The sequence below is a fragment of the Typha latifolia genome, chromosome 14 (genome assembly GCF_019914945.1).
Source record: "Typha latifolia isolate L0001 chromosome 14, TyphaL0001v2, whole genome shotgun sequence".
NCBI classification, from domain to species: Eukaryota; Viridiplantae; Streptophyta; class Magnoliopsida; order Poales; family Typhaceae; genus Typha; species Typha latifolia.
The window spans coordinates 8,305,133-8,327,718 of record NC_133099.1 but is presented as its reverse complement, the minus strand read 5'-3'; the positions used below and the strand labels follow the sequence as shown (position 1 = coordinate 8,327,718).

Sequence of the window (22,586 nt, the reverse complement as noted above, 5' to 3'; positions counted from 1 at the left end):
AATCATCCAAGCATTGAGAATTAATTTTCTTATTATCACATTTATCATTTTTATCGTAGCCATTATATCATTTTTATCTTCATAGGAGTGGATCGTAATCGTAGAACCCTTCAAAGCACCCAAATCATAGCCATCACCTTTCTTTAGCAACCACTCTACTATATGGCCGTCCACCACCTTCCGACGACTGCCACAACATCAGATATTTACAGTTCTGGTCCGTTTTGACTTTGCTTCACTATTTTATTTATATCTTTTCATCCAAATCTCCAATTTAGGTGAAACCAGAGCCATTAGAACCCTAACTCATGAGGATACCACTATCTAAATGTTTAATAATTTTATTACCTTTGGATCACTCTAGATCTATTTCGTAACAAGGATAGGGATCTAAAGTTAATGTCCTTAATGATTCTTAGGTCACTGAGTTGCATAATAGGGGGCAATGGGATAATATAATCATTCACTTGGCCCTTGGACTTGAGCTCCATAACCTTATTCGGGGTTTGTGAACTGGGAATTTGGATAAATGGATTTAGTGGTCTAATTTTACTAGAATGCATTTTGCTAAGGCCATCTATAATTTTATTAGACTTAAACTATAGTTAGAATACCCATAGTGGAAAGTGTTAATGGAAGCTTAAAATTAATCTGATAGTGAAGCTCTTTCTCTGGAAGGTCCTTAGAAGTAGGTTCCCTACCAAGGTCTTCCAAAATTTGTGTATTGGGCCTTTCGAGCCCTCTCCAATGTTTGGGTTTACGAATGAAATAATCGACCATCTTTTTTATCATTGTTGGTATGCTCATGATGTTTGGGAGGTCATGGCGGTCCATAAGCTTAATGTATCATTTATCCTCGATCCTAATTGGATCAATTATGATCGGTCTTTGGGGCCAAATCAAAAAAATTAAGGCTATTATCACAACCACTATGTGAGTGATTTAGAAAACCAGAAATAATCTTTGATTTGAAAATCTTAACGAAAGCTCATATATCACTACTTGGTTGTCCCTACACATGTTAGAAAACTATGGAGTATTTTGATTACAATGCGGTACAACTTGTGATGAAGAGATCTTAATGCGAATTGGGTCAGATTGTATTGCATCATGAGGATATTGGGCTTGATGGATTAAGTCTATTTATTTTTTAATTAATTTATATTTATCTCTTATGTTAGCTTTTAAGACAAATCTAGTTAAGTCATGTAAACCACTAAGGTGAGTTCAATTAAGTCACATAAATTACTAAGTCAAGTTCAATTAAGTCATGTAAATTTCTAATCTAAATCCTAGTTCGAGTCGTATAAGTCTTTAGAACTAAATCCAAGTAGAACTCATTGTACTCGACCTCTATATAAAGAGGTTAGGCTTTTTTATTTAGTCATTCGAGTATCCAAGCATCCAAGTATTATAAATTAATTAAGTTTAATTATTTTCTTATTATTGTATTTATAGTTTTATTGTACCCGTTAGATCGTCTGTATCTTTCTAGGAGTAGATTATAGCCGTAAAACCTCCAAAGCTTTCAAATCCTAGCCACCACATTTCTCCTGTAGCCACTCTATTTTTAGGAGTAGATCATAGCCGTAGAACCTCAAAAGCTTTCAAATCCTAGCCACTATCTTTCTCCAACACGTATCTTACTATACGACCATCATGCACCACCACCTCTTGGTTGTTTGCCACCTTCCGACGACCGCCACAACGTCGAATATTTACCAATATGTCCAATTCTGACATTTCTCTACTATTTTATTTATAACTTTTCATCATGATCTTTAATTTACGTGAAACCAAAACTATTAGAATTTTAACTTCCGAGGCTACCATCATCTAAATTTTTATAATTTTCTTACGTCCGAGTCGGTTCAGATCTGATTCATAAATGAACCTACTAAACTGGACCACTCCCAATGGAGACTACATAAAATTTAATTTTAAAAGATCTCATGATCCATTTGCTAGTTTAGCTGGAATTAGAACTGTTGTGGAAGATAGTATTAGCGAAGTCCTGTTTGCTAGTGCTAGGTCAGTTTTGGCTTCCTCCCCTCTTGAAGGTGATGATGTCCTTGCCTTGGAAGCTAGCCTCATCCTAGCAAACCAGTAGTATCTCACTAACATGATCTTTGAAGACGACTCTTTCAGCTAGTCATTTTAACATGCTAAGGAACTGGTGAACCCCCCATGGCCTAGATAGAATATTATTCACCATTGCTCCGCTTTGAAGAACTCTTTGTATTTTTGTCATATATAATGAGAGTGTAATAGTGCAACCGATTAAGCTGGCAATTTAATAAGTTTAACCAATTTTTGTAGTGTTGAGTGTAATAGAACACCTTGAGAGAATGCTTTTAATTAAAACAAAAGTTTGGTCAATATTTAAGGCAATTATCAAATCACGATTAATATTTAGGAGCATGTGAACTCTTCCCGTCTTGCCCCTAAATTTTTACGTAATTACGTCGTCTTCAATCTCACACCCATATATAAATACCCCCCTTAAAAAAAGCCCGAAAACTCCACTTCTCCAAACCCACCTCCTATGTTTCGAATCTTTTCACTCTTCTCCCCGAAATAATTTTATTTACGTTTTAGTCCCTCTTCTTCCATATTTCTCTCGGAGGACGAGTTGGAAGCCGCATTTGCGATCCAAATGGAGGAATCGAGATCGAGATCAGAATTGTAGGGGGCCGACCGATGCCGGCGAGGGAGATGCACCCACTTTGCTGCATCGCGCTCGACTGCCACGGCGTCGGATGGCAGTCGCCGGAGCAGGAGGCGAGGCCGGAGATGCCGCCGGCTCCGGCGAATGGGGGTGACGTGAGCGTCGCAGGGGTTCTCTACAAATGGACCAACTACGGCCGCGGGTGGCGATCCCGGTGGTTCTGCCTCCGCAACGGCGTCATCTCCTACTCCAAGATCCGTCGCATCGCGCCGGCGCCGGAGGGACCCGCAACGGGAGACGTACGGATCATCGGAGGCGCCTCCTCCCGGCTTGTAGGCGGTGGGAGGAGGTCTCCGGAGCCCAACGGCGTCGTCCGCCTCAAGGTAGGAACAGAGATCGAACAATTTCTTTTTTTTTTCCTAAAAAAATCTTTTTTTTGACCTTTTCTTTAATTTCTTCTTTAATTCTAATAATAGAGAGTAATAAAGGAAAGAAGAGGTCGCGTCCCTCATCACATCAGCGGTTTATTCAGATCTCTCCTTTTGGTGGTCTAGAGGGCGATATAGATTTCTAAATTTGGGGTGGATTTAATCGTAGTTCCTTGAAAGGCTTTCCAATTCCGTCATGCCTCTGATCGCTTCTTTCGCCTAGATACCCGAGCTCTTCTCTCTCCTTCTCTCTCACCCAAAGTAAAAGCTCACTTTTGCCCATTAACTCTTCGAGTAAATTCCTCACCTATTTTTTACATTCCATTTCTCGTTTGCAAATAAAAAAGAAACCTGTTCTCTTTTTACAAATTTGTAGGAACAAAAGTTTGAAACTTTGGGAAGTGGGTGGGGTTTACTGGCAGTAGCTTCTGGGAGTGGGTCACACGCTATTGGATGTGGGTCACATCGCGAGTTAAATGGTTGGAAGAGAGGAATTTATTGGTTATATACGAATCGGAGCGGTGTGGCGGAAAGCTCAAAGCCGTGGGCTTTGGATATTGGGAATAGGACGGCGTGGGTAATTTTGGGGCCCGATTTGAATCCGTGACACGGAATTGTAGCTCTGTCTCGTCCCCATTTGTCCATGGCTGGTCGTAGATGCTTGTGTGTGGCTCTTGAGGTACACGTACCCTGTTGACCTCGTGGCGTGAATCTAGGGTTTGCTTTCGTCCCAAAGAGTGATTAATTTTGGGTGGTAGTGATGGTGGCCTGGTTGGATCTGTAGATTTCAGGTAGTTCTTCCCTTGGCCTTTTTTTTACACATTTTTCGTTTTTCTTTTTTAATTTTGGAGAAGTAGAGTGACGTTGTTTTTAGTAATGCATGAGATAGTGCAACCAATTTGAAGGCGATTCATAACTCATTTGGCCTGAGGAATTCACTTTCTTGCATACTTATTGTATCGCTTTCTCTTGGATTTGCAGAACAACTTTTAGTATATAGGTTGCTATTCAAATAGGCAGGTGGACGATGGAAATTGTTCGATCCTGTTTACTTATTTTGTTTCTTTCAAAAAAGAAAAATGTTCTGCACAGAAATGCGCATTCAATAGTTCATTTTGGTTCTCTTTTTCCTTATTTATCTGCTATATCTTTGGTTTCTTTAGTATTTAGGTCTTCGTGACGTTCTTCATCTAGTGGTTCCACTTAGTATTAAAGTTACTGGAAATGGCCTCTGTCTTAATAGCGCTAAGGCTGCACATAGCTTGTCCTCCATCCTGCATTGGCAGGATTTTTGTGCATTTGGGACGCCTTCTCTTGTCTTTTCCTCCATATCAGTAGGTACTGGTGATCGTCCCTTGTTTATTTGTTTATGTGCTACAATATTTTTTAAAATCCTTAGAATTGGTTGTCTTTCATGTGGAAGTGAGAGGAAAATACGATATATAGCTGCATTGTCATTATTCTGTTGACTCATCACTTCAATCTCTTCTGTGTCCTCACACTCACGACTTATGTGTGTACCTCAGAATCTCTCATTTTCCTTTATTAGTTTTCTCTCATCCGTTTTTTAATACAATTATTTAAGTTAAGCCCAATATAGAGTTATGCATTGCTTGAAGAGGTCCTTTTACAACTTCGACTGAATTGCTTTTTGCAAAATGAGAAGCGCTTATTTGCTTCGTGAGGGCTAAGTCATGCGCTTCTTTCTCGAGCACAGAAAAAGATACCATTTGTCTTATGCAGCCTCACCATTTTGTATATTCAAAGTATTGAGTTTGCTTATTTAGGTGGTTGAGTAGCCTTGGAAAAGCTGAAACTCGACATATGACTTCCATATGGATTTAAAACATAGATGCTGAAGTTTAACCAAGTTATGTTGAGGTCTGGTATAATTCATAGGTAGTATATTTCTATCTATAGGATTCAGGTTAATGATTTTAGATGTATGTTTAAGAAAATGAAAGAGAAAAGAGTGAAATAGAGAGATAAAATTGGATGATGAAATGTAAGAGAGGAGAATAGATGATGGCAAGACCATAAACATAAGAGCTATGGAAGGACGGGAATGAGTTTTAGCAATATAAAATGATGGGCAAAAGAAATGATTGAGGAAAGATGGTTTATGTAAAAGAAAAATGATATCGAGAGAAGCTGAAATCTTTTTTCGAATTTATCCCTATAAAAATCATGTGGATGGTTGAAGTTTAGAACTATATTGCAAAGACACAGATATGTAGTATATGATAAAAAATCTAGTGTGTATGTTTGCGAATATAATACTTGGATAAATTTTTGTCAAAAGAAGACAACGTATTGCGTAATGCAATTGTAGGTGGTGGTTTTCTTTTTGAAAAATCTAATGGTGAAAGTTAGTTAATTTGCTTATATGTTGAGACATTTCATAATAAGGCTGAAATGTAGTTGGTGATATGCAAAAATATCATGATGATTTCAGACTTTTACTAGGTTGTTGCAATATTTCAAGATTATTTTAGCTTACTTTAAAGGCATTTAAACTTTAAAGCTCATCTAATGAACAGTATAAGATATATAATCATGAATTTTTTTTCCAGTTTTTATATATGGCCATTTATTTTAGCAAACTTGTACTTTTGGTGCCATCCTCCAATATGGAAGAGCTGGAAATATATAATTGTAATTTTAAGATCATTATATATTTGTAAATTTCATAATTTCTTATCTATGTCTAATTGCCTATGTATTATTTATTGTGTGGTCATTGAGTTCTATCCTCCCATGAGCTTTCATGATTTGTGACTAATGATGTATTGGTAAGTTAGACTGGTAGCGTACTTTTTACGTAGAACATCATTTGAAAGAATAAGCTTTCTCTTTTTTTGTTATAGTTGATTGATTTGGCTTATTGTTTTTGTTCCTAGGTCTCCGCATTTCGTGAGAGTAAGTCTGATGATAGAAGATTCTATGTATTTTCTCCCACAAAGACACTTCATCTGAGAACTGATTCAAAAGATGACCGTGTGGCCTGGATTGAGGCCTTGATTTCGGCAAGAAGTGTTCATTCCCTGAGATCATTGAGTGAAAGGATATCTCTCATCCCTAATGACTTATCATTTTCAACTGAAAGGCTTAGAAACCGCATGCATTTGGAGGGTCTCAGCGAGACACTTATAAAGGAATGCGAACAGATCATGCTTTCAGAATTTTCGGATTACAATAAACAATTAAAGCTTCGCTTTGAAGACCATATAAATTTTTTTGAGGTATTACGTGCATTTGCATGTACAATTTTTTATATGTTTAATTGACAAATAGTATATAACATTGCTTGTTCTTTTGGCCATAACATGATGACTCAACGGGATTTTCTTGTTGAGGAGTAAGTATGTATATAGGGTAGAGAAGGCATGTCACTTTGTTGTGCTAAAAGACACGATCATATCTGGACAGAGATCAGATAGCCATAGGACTCAGAATGCTACCCAATGTTTATTAATATGCAAATTGTCTTATTTGAATACGTATATAGCTGTTGGTATTTAATCTAATTTCAGACCCTATATTTGTATATGAATTAATATCTGCGTCCTTTTTGTTTTCTTAAACCTAATTTATCTGGAGGCAATTAGTAGTCTGGTTGCTCAAGGAAGCAAGGCCATAAAGAAGGATGTTTGTCACCTAGATATGTTAGGTTAGTTGGAGAGAGGAAAAACCTTCTTCATTTGAAATGTTGATTAAGTTCTTGACTAGCCTAACTTAATCCATCTTTAATGAACTTCAGATCTTCTTTTTCATAATCTTTGTCATATAATCATCACTTTATTGCCAAACGGTGCTGATTCTCTTCTAGTTCTCTATCATGCTGGTCATCATTAGATGAGCCATAGTTGTTGTCAATTCAACTTGAAGTTATGTTCTTAAGGTAACCATGGGTGACCTATTTCATGCAACATTGTAACTTCATTCGCATGTGCATTTATATATTTTTATGCAGCAATACATTTCTACTTTTTGCTTCTAAATGTAGTCACCTCATTAATTCTAATATGCACTCAAGCAATTTCATATATCAATCTGGCACATCTATTGTGCCTTCAATGGACAATATTTCAATGTGTTAATGTAACCGTCACTTTATCGCCATACAGACTGGTCATTATAAGCATGGTCTTGAATTTTAGTTGATCCTGATTGGATCAGTGGAACAGATAAGGATTCAATATATTGAAAGGCGGTCGTGTGGCGAGTGGTCACCCCACCGCCTAGTACCAAGGCGAAAGATGGGCGCCAAGGAAGTTTAATATTTTTATATTAAAAATAAAAAATAATTATATATGATATAATATATATATATATATTAATATAGTGTATATAAATTTATTAATAGTGTAATTTATAATTATAATAACAAAATATCATAATTTATAAATATGTATATATATTTATATTACATATTTTATGAATCCATCTAAAATTAATAAAAGTGGGTCTGTGGGTGCATGCTAGCTAGTGAGAGGAAAAGCAAGAGTGGGTGAGCACGTGGCCTTTTAAAGCTTCTATTAGGATTCAAAAACCTTCTCCTTTCTTTTTTCTGATACACCTTACCTTTCTAAGAGCTCCCATCTTGAGAGAGATAGAGAGAATAGGCGATCACTAATGTCATCTGTTAAGCCGTCACCGGACTTTGCCAATCCTCAATACCACCACTCGTCATGCTGCTTGGGAGGAAGGGAAAAATGACTTGAGTTAGAGAGGAAGATGGGCTCATCACTACCTTAGCTGCCGCTTGCTGTCACCAACGCCGAGAGTTAAAGGGAAGAAGTAAAAGTAGAAAAAGAAGAACGAAAAATTACCTCCCTCCGCTGCTACTATCACTTGCGGTTGCCGCTCAAGAGAGGAGGGAGAGGAAAATGAGAGATCGATTGGGTATTTGGGTTAGGACTAGTAGCTGTTTTTTTACTTTTTATTTTTAAATTAGTCACTAACTCACTATCCATTGGATAGTCCAGTTCGTTGCCCGACCCGCTATAACAACTAAGCCAGCTGCCAAAAGGAAAAGGCGGGCCGCCAAATGACAAGGAGGGCCGTCAGAAAACAAATGGCAGCCCGCCATTAGCAGGCAGCCTAGTTGCATTGCTGCCCCGCCATGGCAGCCGCCATTGCCGCCTTTAAAAACACTGTCAGAATTAGACATAGTCTATGCCTATCTAGGTTCAAAACCAGTCAATTGATTGGTTCAACATGATTTTGGCCGTGCGTTTCCCAATCCGGAGTGGTTGAAACAATTGTTTCACTTCATTTAACTAATGGGTCGGATCTGATTTTTTAGGCTGGATCTGACTCTAATCTGAAATCTTCAAATTTTTAATTGACAAGGTAGGTCTAGTAGACTGATGTAACATATTAGCTCACTAGTTACTCTAAATGTTATTTTATCCTTCACATTGTAACATTTCAAATTAGGTGAAGTTCCTGTTACTCGTAACTTGGCACTTGCATTTCATTGTTTCTCATCCTAGCCATAAGTTGGTATTATTTGATAAAGTTTCAGATGGTGATGATGTGTACTCGAAGATTAATTTAAAAAGTATCCTTCTATGTGTGACGCACATCCTTTTGTGTGTGTGTTTTGATGTGTTCATGTGTATGCATAATTATATTATATATATATATATATATATATATGCATTATATAGGGGCGTACGTGTGTGTTGTGTGTATATATGCAATCATTGCTTAATAATATGCATTAACAATCTTTATAAATCAGTTCTTTTTATGCATACTGGAAAACATTCCGATGGTCTTAGAACTGGCTTCTTGTTGGAAGGTTGCATTCTTTTTGTTTATGCAAGGAAAGCAACATATTATATTATATATAGGTTTTTGCTTTTGCGCAGGAAGTTAATGTGGAAGATGGATCAGCAATGCGGGGAAGAAGATTGCAATTGATGAGAGATGAATTTTCTAGCTCTGCACATGCAAAGTTTAGTGGTATAAACAATTCCAGTAATTTTATCTACAATTTATCTCAAATTTTGGACATGTTTGTCAAAAATATGCAAATTTTACTTATGTGGCGCTTGGCTTCTTAACTATCTTTCTTATTAAGTTTGACTACACTTACTCATAATAATTTCTTGAAATCATGTATTTTTTATAGTCTATCTGTATTCCTTCGACTGCTTTGTTCTTTTGATGGTTCATTGTGATATTGTTCAACCCCTCCACAGACCCCGCCCACCCCTCCTCGTCTTGTCAAGTCTTTCATGTTGGCTGGTGAAAATAAACGATAGGCTGCCCAGAAGAAATATCCATATCAATAAGCATGATATGTATACCAGTAATTAGAATATAATGGCATTCAAATGTCCAGGAATTAGAATACTTGATCATGGGTCGAATGACATAAAGATGGGCTATGGTTATTATAATGGCGTCCTTATTATAGACCTCATATTATTTTTGATGGTGATGATACTCTTCCATCTCAGAACCAGCAGAAATAGAAGAATTCGTTCTTCCAAGTTGTATATAAGAAAAATCTTTTATCTCATCTTTATATGCTTTTGACAATCAACTGCAGCAGATTTTCAGTATGGTCAGTCATTTAGCTTGCATTGGATCAGTCCATTGTAAGATATCTAGTTGAAGTGTTCGTCCAACTCTTAAATATGTGATGGTCAATGTCTTTTGTTTCTCCAGAATTTATGACTGTGCATAGTCTTAGTAATTGTTTTCAACTAGGAAGCAAAGATACTCCCATACTCTAGGTGTGTTCAGATAAGATACCAATTCACATATGATAACCATTGGAGACTTCACAAATACATATCAGGTACTTACTAAATTTCCAATCTTTAAGAAAAACAAAATATATAATGTGACTGAGATTCTTTCATAGTACAGCTTGAATACTTTCGAGAGTCTCACAAAGATGAGACAAATTGAAGGAGATTACTACCTTCATTTCTTTGTTTGGTTATGGGAGTTCTAATTTTGATAAAGTTTAATGAACTCTATTTTATGGTAGAATGCAACTCTATGATTTACTGAGCTCTCCTTTTGTCTTCTGCTTCTTAGAAATTGAAATAATACTTTGGATGATTTACTATGAACAATTAGCTATGTTGATGAGTCCATATGGGATATGCTTGAGTTAGTATTACTTTAAAAAAAACGGTGTCCCACTGCACGAGGCTCCTGCCTTACTAGTATCACTTATTAGAAATACATGCATATACAACATACTACATAGGCTCCCACCTATGCTACTAGACTATTAGACTTATTAGTTTGTTGTTTTTTTAATTTTTCCAACCGCTGCACACTGAAGAGTTATATCTTCCGGAGGTTATGCAAATTGTCATAAGAATATGAGGTAAATTTTATTGCTTCGAAGATTTGCTAAGGATAAAGACATGGATCTTACAGCCTTAACTAATCTGGAAGCATCAGACAAAGAAATGATAAATAATATCAGTAGGATATATGACACTAATTGTTGATTTTTCATGCATTTGGCTGATAAGCTATCTTCAACGTCCTACCTTGTTCCTTTTTGAGTAATTCTTGGTACTAATAATTTTTTGATGCATATGATCATCACATTAGGAAGCGTAGGTAACAAGAGTTTATTGCCATCATCTATCATGATATTATGTGATTACCTTTTATTACCGATTGTAAGTTTCTTATTAATTTATATAAAGCAGCATACTGCAATAAAACATTTTTATATAATTTTTTTTATGCATTAGGATATCATGAATATCAACATGATTTAAATATTTAATACGGTCAAGTCTCTTCTTTAGTACGTGTAAAACAAGTTAAACACGTGGACATGTCTTTGACGTACCTCATTTGCTTGTATCCATTTCATACTGCTTGTGCTATGTTTAGAAAGGTCAATAAAACAATTTTTGCATCCCCTTAATGTTTACTGCCAATCATGATTTGCTGTCTTCTGATCTATCGGATTCTGGGCATCCCATCTGTCTACCTTATGTTTGACAATTCAATTCTTTCTAGCTAATCTTGCCCAATTTGAGATTGACTTGGATCTTCTTCGTTTTAATTGTGAAGAACACTATGCATTCGGGGATATATGATTTAATGTTGTTTATTCAGCTCATTAGTTTATAGTTCATAGTTCAGCTGCAATTTTTCTTCAGTTTTAAGTTCGGCATTGGCCTAATACAGGCAGTCTTTGACTTATGCTACTTTACATCATGTGGTTATTCTCTTTCCGAAGAGGTCCTTGACGTTCACTAAACTATACAATGGTTTGGCAGTCTTTTTACCTACATGATTCTGTCAGACCACGATTGGGGTTGTTTGTTATCAGTGGCTTTCTCATCTGGCTGTATGTAAATTTGATAATACAAGATGAGAGATATTGGAGTGTATTACCTGTACCTTTGACAGATTTACTTATCCACAGTCGGCATTTTCTTTTTTCAGTACTGGCTCATTGGTGTACTATAGACAACTTTTGCCTCATTATATTGTACAATCTTAAGTTCATATGATCTAAAAACAATCTGAGGACACTTTTCTTAGGCTTTTTAAAGGGAAGTTTATGAAAAGCATTCTAAACTTCAGCTTTTCAATTTTAAGTTGTAATAAATGGCAACTTTTCTTATTATGATGTATATTTGGTGTCAGTTTTGTACTAATTGCATTTATGTTCTGGGTTTTCATTTTTTTTCTTCAATTGAATCATTTCCAATAAAATAATCCACTATGGATATTTCACTTCATTCCATTTCTGCACTTGATGTTTGATATATACATGTTTATGTGTATTTGATACCTGTGTTTCTTGATGTTATTCAGAGTACAGCACGACAGAATCATCTGATGATGTTGAAAAGCAAGAGGCTGATGAATTATCAGATGAAGATCAACCTTCTTTCTATGATGCAATGGAATGCTTTACTGACACTTCTGATATGAATGCTGAAACAGAATGTAAAAATCGTGATATGTTTCCGCATATAGAAAGACGTAACAAACTACCAGAACCTCATGAGAAAGAGAAAGGTGTTAGCCTTTGGTCGGTAATAAAAGATAGTGTTGGGAAGGATCTGACACGTGTATGCCTCCCAGTTTACTTTAATGAACCCTTATCATCTCTTCAGAAATGCTTTGAGGACTTGGAATATTCATATCTCTTGGATGAAGCTTATCAATTTGGAAAAATGGTGAGTATCACTTTTTACTTTGTTGATCTTCTATATATAGAATATTTTTGAATTCTTTCTGAATATTATGATCACTATTTGCTCTAAGGATGGCCGTGCCTACTATTGGCCGGCACGACATGGCATGGCACGTGCTGTGGCACTTGCCAGCCATGCCGCAAGTGAGAAGAGAGAAAAAGTGGCTACTCACCTTCACTCTTCAACCTCATCAAGCTTTCCATCACCGCTGTTCGCATTGCTGGAGCTCGTCGATGAAGGCGCCGCTCGACCAATGTGAATGTCCTGGCTCAAGGAAGAAGACCTCGGGTGGGTTAGGCGAGCGAATAAAAACTTACATTGCATATTTGGACGACAACTTCATTTTTATTCACCCGCCTCGACTCGCCCAAGGTCTTCTTTCTCCTCGAGCTAGGGCATCTACATCAGTCGAGCGACGCCTTCATCGACGAGCTCCAGCAACGCGAACGATGACGAGGTCGGTAGCGATAGAAAGCTCGACGATGAGGTCGACGATTAGTGTATCACTGCTAGGAGGGGTGCCGTGCGGCACCCCATGTGTCGGTATGCTGCTGGCATGGTATGTGTCGACTGGCACAACCATTGTTGATTTGCTTTTAGAACTCCTTATTTGAGGTATCATTAATTCTAACAAAGATATAAAACTTGAAATTTGAGGGCTGTCACTCGATGTGACTCTCTGGCTCGCTGTGGCATCCAAGAGATCATGAGTTCTAGTAATGGACGCGGCCTCCTTGATAATAAGGGTAAGGCCTACGTCTTCCCTCCTCTCACCCCGCATTTGCGGCAGTATGCACTAAGAACTTAAACTTGAAATTCACATAATTCTATTGAAAATTATTGGTTTATCATTTAAGAATCATCTGTTTTGTTTACTGATTCTGGCCATGCAATATAAAAAGTTCTTATTGTTCATTTGTTCATTGGATGCATCATTTATAGTTGATTCATGGAAGATATTTCATTTTATTTCATTAGCATATTTTCTGACATTAGGTTTGCACTTTCATGGTGTCAATGAATCACTCTATAATTAATTAGTTGCTTTCGATGTTGTTTGGAAATTGAGGATAAGATGTTTTGAGATATGATATGGCTTGATGATCAGAGTGTCTTAATGAAAGATTGAGCTTTCATAATGTCCTTGGCAATTTTCTATTCTATGGAGTTGCATGTGTGTCGCAACAATTTGTGCTGTGGTGCATATAATCCATTTTCAGTGCATAATGTAGTCCTCTTACTTTACCTTCTCACTTATATCTTAATTACCTAAAATGGGACTCAATATTAATTCCGTAATAGGAAGTTACATCTCAGGAAATCAGTTTAAAGAACAAGCTAAAAATAGGTGGAGCATACTGGAAGAATTTTTTAAAGTGGCACGGGAATCTTCCATTTTTCAATACATAATTTCTCGTTTATCTCTTTTTTGTTTTCTTACATAATGATGATATCCTACTGATGTTAAATTAGTCATCCTCAGTAAATCTATTATCTTTAGTTCTTTACCTTTTGTTTGTTGACATAATTGACTTTTCAAGCACTGTCAAATTTTCATTTAAATCTATCTTTTTTTGATTAACGGGCCATAGCCCTTGTCTCGTTGGAACTTAAAAAACATTAATCTCCAACGAGATTAATGCACAAAATTATCACCTCCAGGTATAACATAGAAACTCCAATAAAGAGAACATAACATACCACTGAAGTTTCAGGAGTTTTATCACCACCTACAATATCCTAACAACATCCAAATAAGACTCGCACTAATTTTATGACAATAAAACAAATTGACACAAACACAATTCTACAGAAATAAGCTCCTCACCTCCCATACATCACCATCGACGAGTTATAGCTAACAACCATGAAACATTTAATTCACAAAAAGGCACTACAATTTAGATCAACTGGATTCTCCACATCTTCTTGCATCAGCTTCCTTGCTTTCTTCATAGCTTCTCCGACTTGGATTTCGGCCCAACATAGGAAGAGGCCCGTTACTTTGTGAGAAACTCTCTCAGGTTTTAGAACAGTTGTTGAAAATTTTATTATTCCTCTCTAGCCAAATAGGCCATAACAAAGCACTCAACCTAATCAACCACCACTTAGAATTTCCCTTCTTCACTTGAATTTTCTTCCCTTGAAATCAATCTCTTAAATGCTTTATTCTATAGGTTACTCCACATTATTTTTTTCATTTTACTCATAATGTGTTTCATATAATTACATCTTATAAATAGATGATCCACATATTCATCTTGAGTACAATATGTACATTGACTAGTACCTTACCAACCTCTCGTTCTCAGGTTGTCTCTAGTCAAAAATTTGATTATTGCATGCTAGCTAAAGGAAAGCCCTCACCTTTAAAGGTATTTTCAATTGTCAAATCTTAGCTAGTCCTTTTGAGATTACCCTGCCATTATTCAAAAATTTATGAAGTGATTTCACTGTGAAATAGCACTCTTTTCAAACCTTCACATAGCTAAATCCCTATTTCCATTCAGCTGTATATTATTGTTACTGATCTAGTTTATCATGTTTTGTTTCTCGTCTAAAATTTGTTCCATTAAATATCTCCAATATTTAAAACACCACTTCTGCTCATCTCAAACTTTTTTTAAATTGTCGCATTTTCCTCCCATGTGATTTCAAACATCCGAGGAAAACATTTAGCCAAAGGATAGTTCCCAATCCAAATATCTATCCAGAATTTAATTTTTTTTTACCATCTTTATACTTCACTGTAAAACCCAATTCTAAAAATTTAAACCTGTTGCATTGCGCCTCTCCAAAAAGGAGAAATTCGTATGGAATTCCTCAGTTTAAAAGACTCCACCTTAACCTTTTTATAATAATTATATTACTATTGATGCTCACAATTGATTATCTGAGTTAAATAATCTCCACCACCATTTAGTTAGTAGAGTTTCATTCAGCTCTTTTAGATTAAGAATACCCATACCACCAAATTCCTCTCTTATAGACTTTATCCCAGTTAACCATAGCATAACCATTCTTTTTTAACTGAATCCTATGCCACAAAATTTCCTTCTTAGTTTGTCAATTTTTTTCCTCACCTATACAGACATATTAAAAAAAGCCAAGTAATACAAAGGAACTACACTGAAAACTGAATTAATGAGAGTAATCCTCTCACCTAAGGGCAACAATTTTCTTTTCCAGCCTGCAAGTCTGTTTTCATATTTTCAATCACAAGCCGTCTTCTTTACGCAACTTACTGTTATGCTGAGGCAAACCCAAATATTTAATAGGTAAACTCCTCTTTACAATTTAAAATCCTTGTCAATGCTCGACCTTTTCTTTTAGCCACTTCTCTTTCCTCAACCTGCACAAATAGTAAGGTAACATCAGCATTTTGCAAATTGATCATCCCATTTGGTACTACATTGCACCCAAACCTCTCAGCAAAACTTTTTGCTTAGCCTTTTACACCATCCTATTTAATTGATCCACAGTTAAAACAAAGAGATAAGGAGACAGTGGGTCTCTTTGGCTTAGACCTTTCTTATGTTTAAAGTAATTTCATTTAAAGCTGTCTTTATTTTGGTGAATGTCTGTTGATCTTTACTATACCTTTATAATATATTTTTTTCACTTAAGCATGAAATTCTTTTGCAACTATAGATTCTTATAAACTTGAGGCTTTTTAAAACTATCGATTTCTTTTTCCCATCTTGTCACTTGACAAGTTCTGAATTCTTTTCATATGGTATATATGGTAAAAAGCTATCTTGAATTACTCGCACATATAGATCTATACAGTTTCTTTACACTTCCTTTCTTTCTTATGCTACTAGGGGAACAGTCTCATGAGAATTCTGAAAGTAGCTGCTTTTGCAGTATCTGGATATGCCTCGTCTGATGGAAGACCCTGCAAACCATTCAATCCTTTGTTAGGTGAAACATATGAAGCTGATTTCCCTGAAAAAGGAATCCGTTTCTTTTCTGAAAAGGTCAGTTAATATATATGATGCACCGAGTTGTGCATTCTCTTTATCTGGGGCAACTTATATACCCTCTACTTCTTACTATTGCATCATAATCAATTGGCATAAAATGTAAGGTCCAACGCACTGCAATATCACTGCTTGAAACAAAGTTTCTTTGATGAATATGTTTGTAAAAGGAAGTATAATAGATCTTGACATTTATTTCTTTTACCAGATATAAAATATCTATTGCATAGGTGTAGTTACACAAAAATGCCAAAGGTACGATTTTCATCCTTTGTTGCAAATAACTAATATTTGGACATACAATTTCTCTGCCATCATGTTTCATTTTCTGGATTTGTCATATATTTCTGTCAATGACTGAAGCCTTAACTGCGAGTGTCAATATGTGTTGAAATAAGTTTTGAGCTTTACATCTGAATGGTTTGAACTACCTGTTCATGAATAACAAATGAGAGTAAGCCTTAGTTTTGCGTTATTATGATTTACTGGACAAAAGGATAGGAGAACTCCTGGGTAAAGGATTTTACAGGTTACAACCATGTCACACTCTAGCTTACAACAGCCAAAAAAGGAAAAAAGAAAAGAGAATTAAATATTTGAAGCGTTCACATTTTTGACAAATGAAAACATAATAATTTGCTCTTCTTTAACTCTAGCTTACAACCAGCTGAAGGAGGCGTGTTTCCATCACAGAATTACTGTCTTTAACAATCATAGAAATGTGAAAACTACAAACTACATAGTTCATATATATGTATGTATGTATGTATGTTTTTTCAACTCATATGTCAATAGAATGATGACCAGTTGAATTAAAATTTCTCAAATTTTCTTTCAGGACTGTCAACTTGCATCTTCCTTTTCTCTTGTTTTATATCAAACATTTTGTTCTTCATTTCCAATAATAGGTTAGTCATCATCCCATGCTGATTGCATGCCACTGTGAAGGCAAGGGTTGGAAAATGTGGGGCGATAGCAATCTCAAATCAAAGTTTTGGGGACAATCAATTCAACTAGATCCAGTTGGTGTTTTGACCCTGGAATTTGATGATGGTGAAATATTTCAATGGAGTAAGGTAGCTACATTTACATCTCATTTTAGGTTTTACAGTCCGGAAGTTTCTTTTTTCTTCGTATCTCCCTCTATCATCCATATGCTTTAAAATTTCAGGTTACAACTTCTATATACAACCTCATCCTTGGAAAAGTGTATTGTAATCACCATGGAACAATGCATATAAAAGGGAATCGGCAATATTCATGTAATCTCAAATTCAAAGAGCACTCTTTTCTTGACCGTAGTCCTCGTCAAGTAAGAATGAAATACCCAACTTTGACTTTTATTGTAATTTATTCACCTTTTGTGATTTATTATAAAATCATCTTGCAGGTTCAAGGGTTTGTTGAAGATCTGATTGGAAATAAAGTTGCGTCCTTGATAGGAAAATGGAATGATTCCATGTACTATGCTATTGTAGATGATATTTCCAAGCCTAAGAATCACAATCCAATGCAAGGTGCTTCTTTACTATGGAAAAGGAATAATCCTCCTGCTAATCCAACTCGATACAACTTGTCATCATTTGCAATCACGCTAAATGAACTGACTTCTGAACTGCAGGTAAAGGTGACAAATGGAATCAACTCCTTAGACCTATTTGTTCGTCCTTATTCATTATTATTTTCTGTTCTAGTTGTCTGATCCGAAATGTTTGATCACGGATTAAGGAGAAGCTTCCTCCTACTGATTCAAGACTTCGACCAGACCAGCGGCACCTCGAGAATGGGGAATATGAAAAAGCAAATGCAGAAAAGCTAAGATTGGAGAAAAGGCAACGAATGGTATGCCTTCTTCCCCCTTTTGTGAATCCAAGACAAATATAGATGCACATAAACAAGTTTACATGTGGATTCTAGTTTCATTTGGTCGAAGCATTGTTTACAAGCCGAATGTTGGATGTTTGGAATCAACGTTTTGAGGTGCAGGCTGTTACGACCCAGCCATGAGGGCCGCACTCAATTGCATTGAGTTTGGTTCCTTGAGGTGGTCAGGGGTATTTACATCTTTTCCCCTGGCTAGTTATTAATTTATATTTAGCTTTTATTTGCTTATTAGATGACTCTTATAGTTTAGATCCTAAGTTTGGTGCATTTGTTTTCTAGTCCTTTGCTTGTGTATTAGTCATTACTTATGTGGACGAGTTGTTGCTTATGTGGATTAGTCGGGGTCGAGCCTGTTCGATCTGGGTAATCAAGTCTGGTTTAGGTTTAATTATTTATTAGATTTGTAGTTGATTAGGCCTAATATTTAATTGATGCAGTAGGGCTGGTTTGAGTCAGTTGGGCTTACGCCGAAGTCGGCTAGGTAGACCAAGTCGGGTTAAGGAGCCACCTATAAATGTTGTGGTGTGGACCTGAGTTAGGCATGATTGGATTATTGAAGCCCTAGCTTGTCTATCTTTCATCTATCTTCTCCCTCAACCTCCCTCAATCTAGCCAACAACCATTGTTGACCGAGCTCCTTACCTTTCTGCCTGGTTGCTCCTTTCGACCCTAAGAAACAATCCACTTCTCCTTTCTATTCTCTGCCTTGCGCAATACCTCAACCTACCTCCACCAAACCTAGCTGAGTTCCATCACACCCACTGCTCGGCCCTCACTTCGTCGATCCATTTTGATAGATTCGATTCTCCATCTCGGATCTATCAAATCCCAAAATATTATTTTGATCCATCCTTTGGATCTCAAGTACCCTCTTAACCTCGAAGGTTCGCGGTAGACCTAGCTTTCAAACCTGAGATCGGATCGTGAATCAGAGATCATATTCGGACTCGCATCGCTCGAGGGAGTTGGAAGACACCTAGGGATCGCTATTCGAAGATGGTTCATAACACAGGCCTCCATATATGGCAACTAACTTTTATCACCAGCGAGTATTAGTTTTTTAAAATAAGTTTTAATTGATGGGATTTCAAGAACACCATTATAGGCGTCTCCCACAACCATTGATGAGGAAGGTGGCATCCATCTGCAGATGAATGCTAGGTGAAAGCAGGTGAGCAGGAAAAGGTTGAAGGATGGTGGTGGAGCATATGTAGATAAGGTTGTGGGTGGCTATGTAGAGGTGAAGAGGCTATGGCAATTGTGCAAGTGAACTGGTCGAGCCATGGGGCTGAAAAGGTGGTGAGAACAAGTAGAGAGAGTCTGCAGTGGTGAGCAGAGCAATAGAGAAAGCTGGTGGTAGCGAGAAGTTTAGGCTTGCCTGATCAAAATCTAACTAGGAAATAGGAATTTAAGGTTTTCTTGTTGGTTATATAATGGTGCCTGGAATCATATATATTTACATGCTTAGCTAGGCTTAACTTGACATTTTTGAAATTAGAATGTTTGTATTGCTAAAGCCGCCCAAGAAATTACTCAGCTAAGTCGAAGTGACTATATTCAGGCTTAAGACTATGCAGTGCGTGATGCTCTATTCTTGCACTTATAGTATGGTATTTACTGTCTTTTTTCATCTTATTCTACAGTCAAGGCAGTTGCAACAAAATGGATGGAAACCCAGATGGTTCCAAAAAGATTCAGAAGAAGGGACATACCGTTATATAGGTGGATACTGGGAAGCAAGAGAGCAGAGTAAATGGGATGGCTGCCCAAATATATTTGGGGAGGTTTTGGATAATGTGAATGCTGCCCCCCACTGAATAGAGAAGCTCAACCACAGAGATGAGATTTGAAACTTATTCAACCTTTGCCATGACCATCAGAGTTCTCAGCAGTGGTGGCGACTAACTCCTGGTCACCGAAGGTGGCTCTGTTCTGGATTCCACGAAATCAGATTGGGTTGGTGAGCACAGAAAGTTGATATATCTTGAAGCTAGATAGCAATTGGTATTATTCATTCATTCACTTACCATATGAGCATTTTACTTATGTAACCTGCTGTAGTTGCTGTTCCATTTTGGTGCCACCAAGTCACCTCAAATACCTTCTTTGCTTTCAAATTGTTCTTTGATATTAGAATTGTTATTTGCCATGAAAAGCAAGCTTTATAGAATTTCAAGTTACGTTGGTCAAGGTTCCGTGTGTTGTAACTTGTTGGAGGCATTTTGGCATTTTGCTGGTCCTCTTGTTGGAGGCATTTTGACATGTCCTTGAATTGTATAAAGTAGGATCATCCCTTCAATTACAATGCATGCACACAAAGTTTGTGCGGAAAAATTTGTACTCTTTTTTTTGAAAATTTTTTTTTGGAAGAGAATTGGATATGTGAACCCAGTGAAAGTCTTTTACTAAGTTCATGACATGAGTCTAAAATGATAGGGTTTATAAAGCCTTCCTTTCTAGCTCAGGTTATGTTAACTTGTAGAATAAGAGTGGAATAAGTATAACTATTTTAATTTTTAATACTAGATGAAGAGAGCTAATACTAGTACAAGCTATTATAATATTTTAGTCCAATACTAGTAGAAGGAATAATAATCATATTTGATGTGACATAAATTTGATGCAAAAGTATTAGAAACCGATAATGTTTTAAACTAAATGATGAGAATACTATTGAGCCGGTGGAAAATAATATTTTAAAATTTTTTTCTGTATTATGCGAGTATGCGAGGTTATAACTCCACAATGTGCGAGTACGTGGGGTTATAGTCCTGCACTCAAGTATTGGGGGTAATATTTTGCACTACACGAGTAGACAGAGTTATAATCCCAAGTTATAATCCCACACAAGTGTGCTGGGTAATACTTTGTACTATGCGGAGTAATATCTTGCACTGTGCGATCTGGGATATAATCTTGCACTCGGGTGTGCATAAAAATACCCTCCACTGTGTGGGTATGTGGGGATACATTTGAGAGGAGAGAAAAGATAGTAAGTGTAGTTGATATGATTAGTAATTATGTATTGTTATCTTAAAAAGTAAAATGTTAATTTTGGGTTATTAATATATGGTTTTTAGAAAGTTCTATGGAATAAGATGAGAGAATGTTGAATTAGTAGAATAAAGTAAGATATTATTTAGTTATTACATTAGAATAAAGAGGTTTATTCTTGAATAAGTTTATTCCTATTTTATAAATGAACTGGGCATTACTTTTTGAGTTGAGTTGGAGTTTTGAAGTTTTTTAAGTCTGTTTTTGTTAGGATTTGATTTTTGAGGCTCTAGTACCATTTGTTGGATAGAGTAGTTCTATTCTAACTGAAAAATAATTTGAATTCAGCTCAATCCAAAAGACCTAAGAGAGTCTATAAAAACGTTTTCACTTTACCTTCTCATTTGGATATGAAACTAAACCCCACAAACGTCAGTTGCTCATTCCTCTTTTTATCAACCCATTAGCCAACAAACGCTGCCATCTCTAAGAAAAATGTAACAATTCATTTTTTTTCGTAAGTGCTAGAGAATAATTTTGTCAAATGCTCTTTAATACCTAAGAGAACTTTGCGGCTTAAATAAATCATATGCTCTAAAGTTAAAGGTAGTTATGTTGGATCATAGTATCCAACATTAAGCATATATGTTATATAATTATGAATTACATACTATAATGTATGATTGTCTCACTAAAGTGATTAATTTAGATTAACAATTATTTCACAATCTATGTATTCATTAGGATATAGTCCATAAATGTATAAACTTATTTAGGCAAAATTATAATTATTAATAAATTAATTATAAGATTTACAAATAAAGGGAGTCAACATAGTTAACTTTTAGAATTTTAAGAGCTATTACTTAGGTAGATTGGTTCTCAAGGCACAAGATAATGAAAAGATAATTTTTTAGGTTATTCAAAGATATATAGATCTATTGCCTTCTCTTTTTTTATACCATCTGTGAGAGAGAGAAAGAGAGAGATGAGAGATCCATACAGAAAATTGGAGAGGATTTTTTAAGAGCAAATATTGAAGTTTTGGAAGATTTTGCTATTAGAGGCAAGTCATGTGCTCACGAGAATAGTTGGTGATTTCTCAAGAGATTAGATTGATCCATGAAAACTTCCATGATTTAGGTATAAAGTTCTACACTCAAGTAATTTATGATTCAAATATACTTTGGCATAGATCGTTCCTAAGGTTTAGGTGGGAAACTAATTTTTTTTTCTGAGGAAGTAAGTGTTTGACCCAACAAGTTAGTCAAAGCAGAAAGATATAAATAAATGTAAACAGAAAGTAACTCTTGGATAACAAATAACTCAAGGACAAGACAATAATTTTTTTTTAAAGTTTTATATGTTGACATGTGTATGCATGTGTGTACATAAAATCGTGAGGTAGTAAATTTTAGTAGCA

The 22,586-nt window shown here is 36.1% G+C and overlaps 1 protein-coding gene across 9 annotated transcripts; it reads left to right on the top strand.

Annotated features, from left to right (window-relative positions):
• The first annotated feature begins 2,538 nt into the window (after window positions 1-2,538).
• On the top strand, window positions 2,539-20,503 carry LOC140801337 (oxysterol-binding protein-related protein 2A-like). 9 transcript variants are annotated; one of them, XR_012111414.1, is made up of 11 exons: window positions 2,539-3,051; window positions 5,997-6,338; window positions 8,976-9,069; window positions 11,917-12,284; window positions 14,615-14,677; window positions 16,127-16,282; window positions 17,194-17,361; window positions 17,457-17,597; window positions 17,676-17,906; window positions 17,980-18,127; window positions 19,813-20,359. XR_012111414.1 is itself a non-coding variant. In XM_073156394.1 (11 exons), the coding sequence occupies exons 1-11, from the start codon at window positions 2,701-2,703 to the stop codon at window positions 19,984-19,986; spliced, it is 2,202 nt and encodes a 733-aa protein (XP_073012495.1). In that variant the 5' UTR covers window positions 2,539-2,700; the 3' UTR covers window positions 19,987-20,503. The 9 variants fall into 9 exon arrangements, 6 of the variants coding, with proteins under 6 accessions (XP_073012495.1, XP_073012496.1, XP_073012498.1 ...); XR_012111415.1 differs by having other exon boundaries at window positions 17,676-17,802; window positions 18,014-18,127; window positions 19,813-19,954; XM_073156394.1 differs by having other exon boundaries at window positions 18,014-18,127; window positions 19,813-20,503.
• The last annotated feature ends 2,083 nt before the right edge of the window (window positions 20,504-22,586 follow it).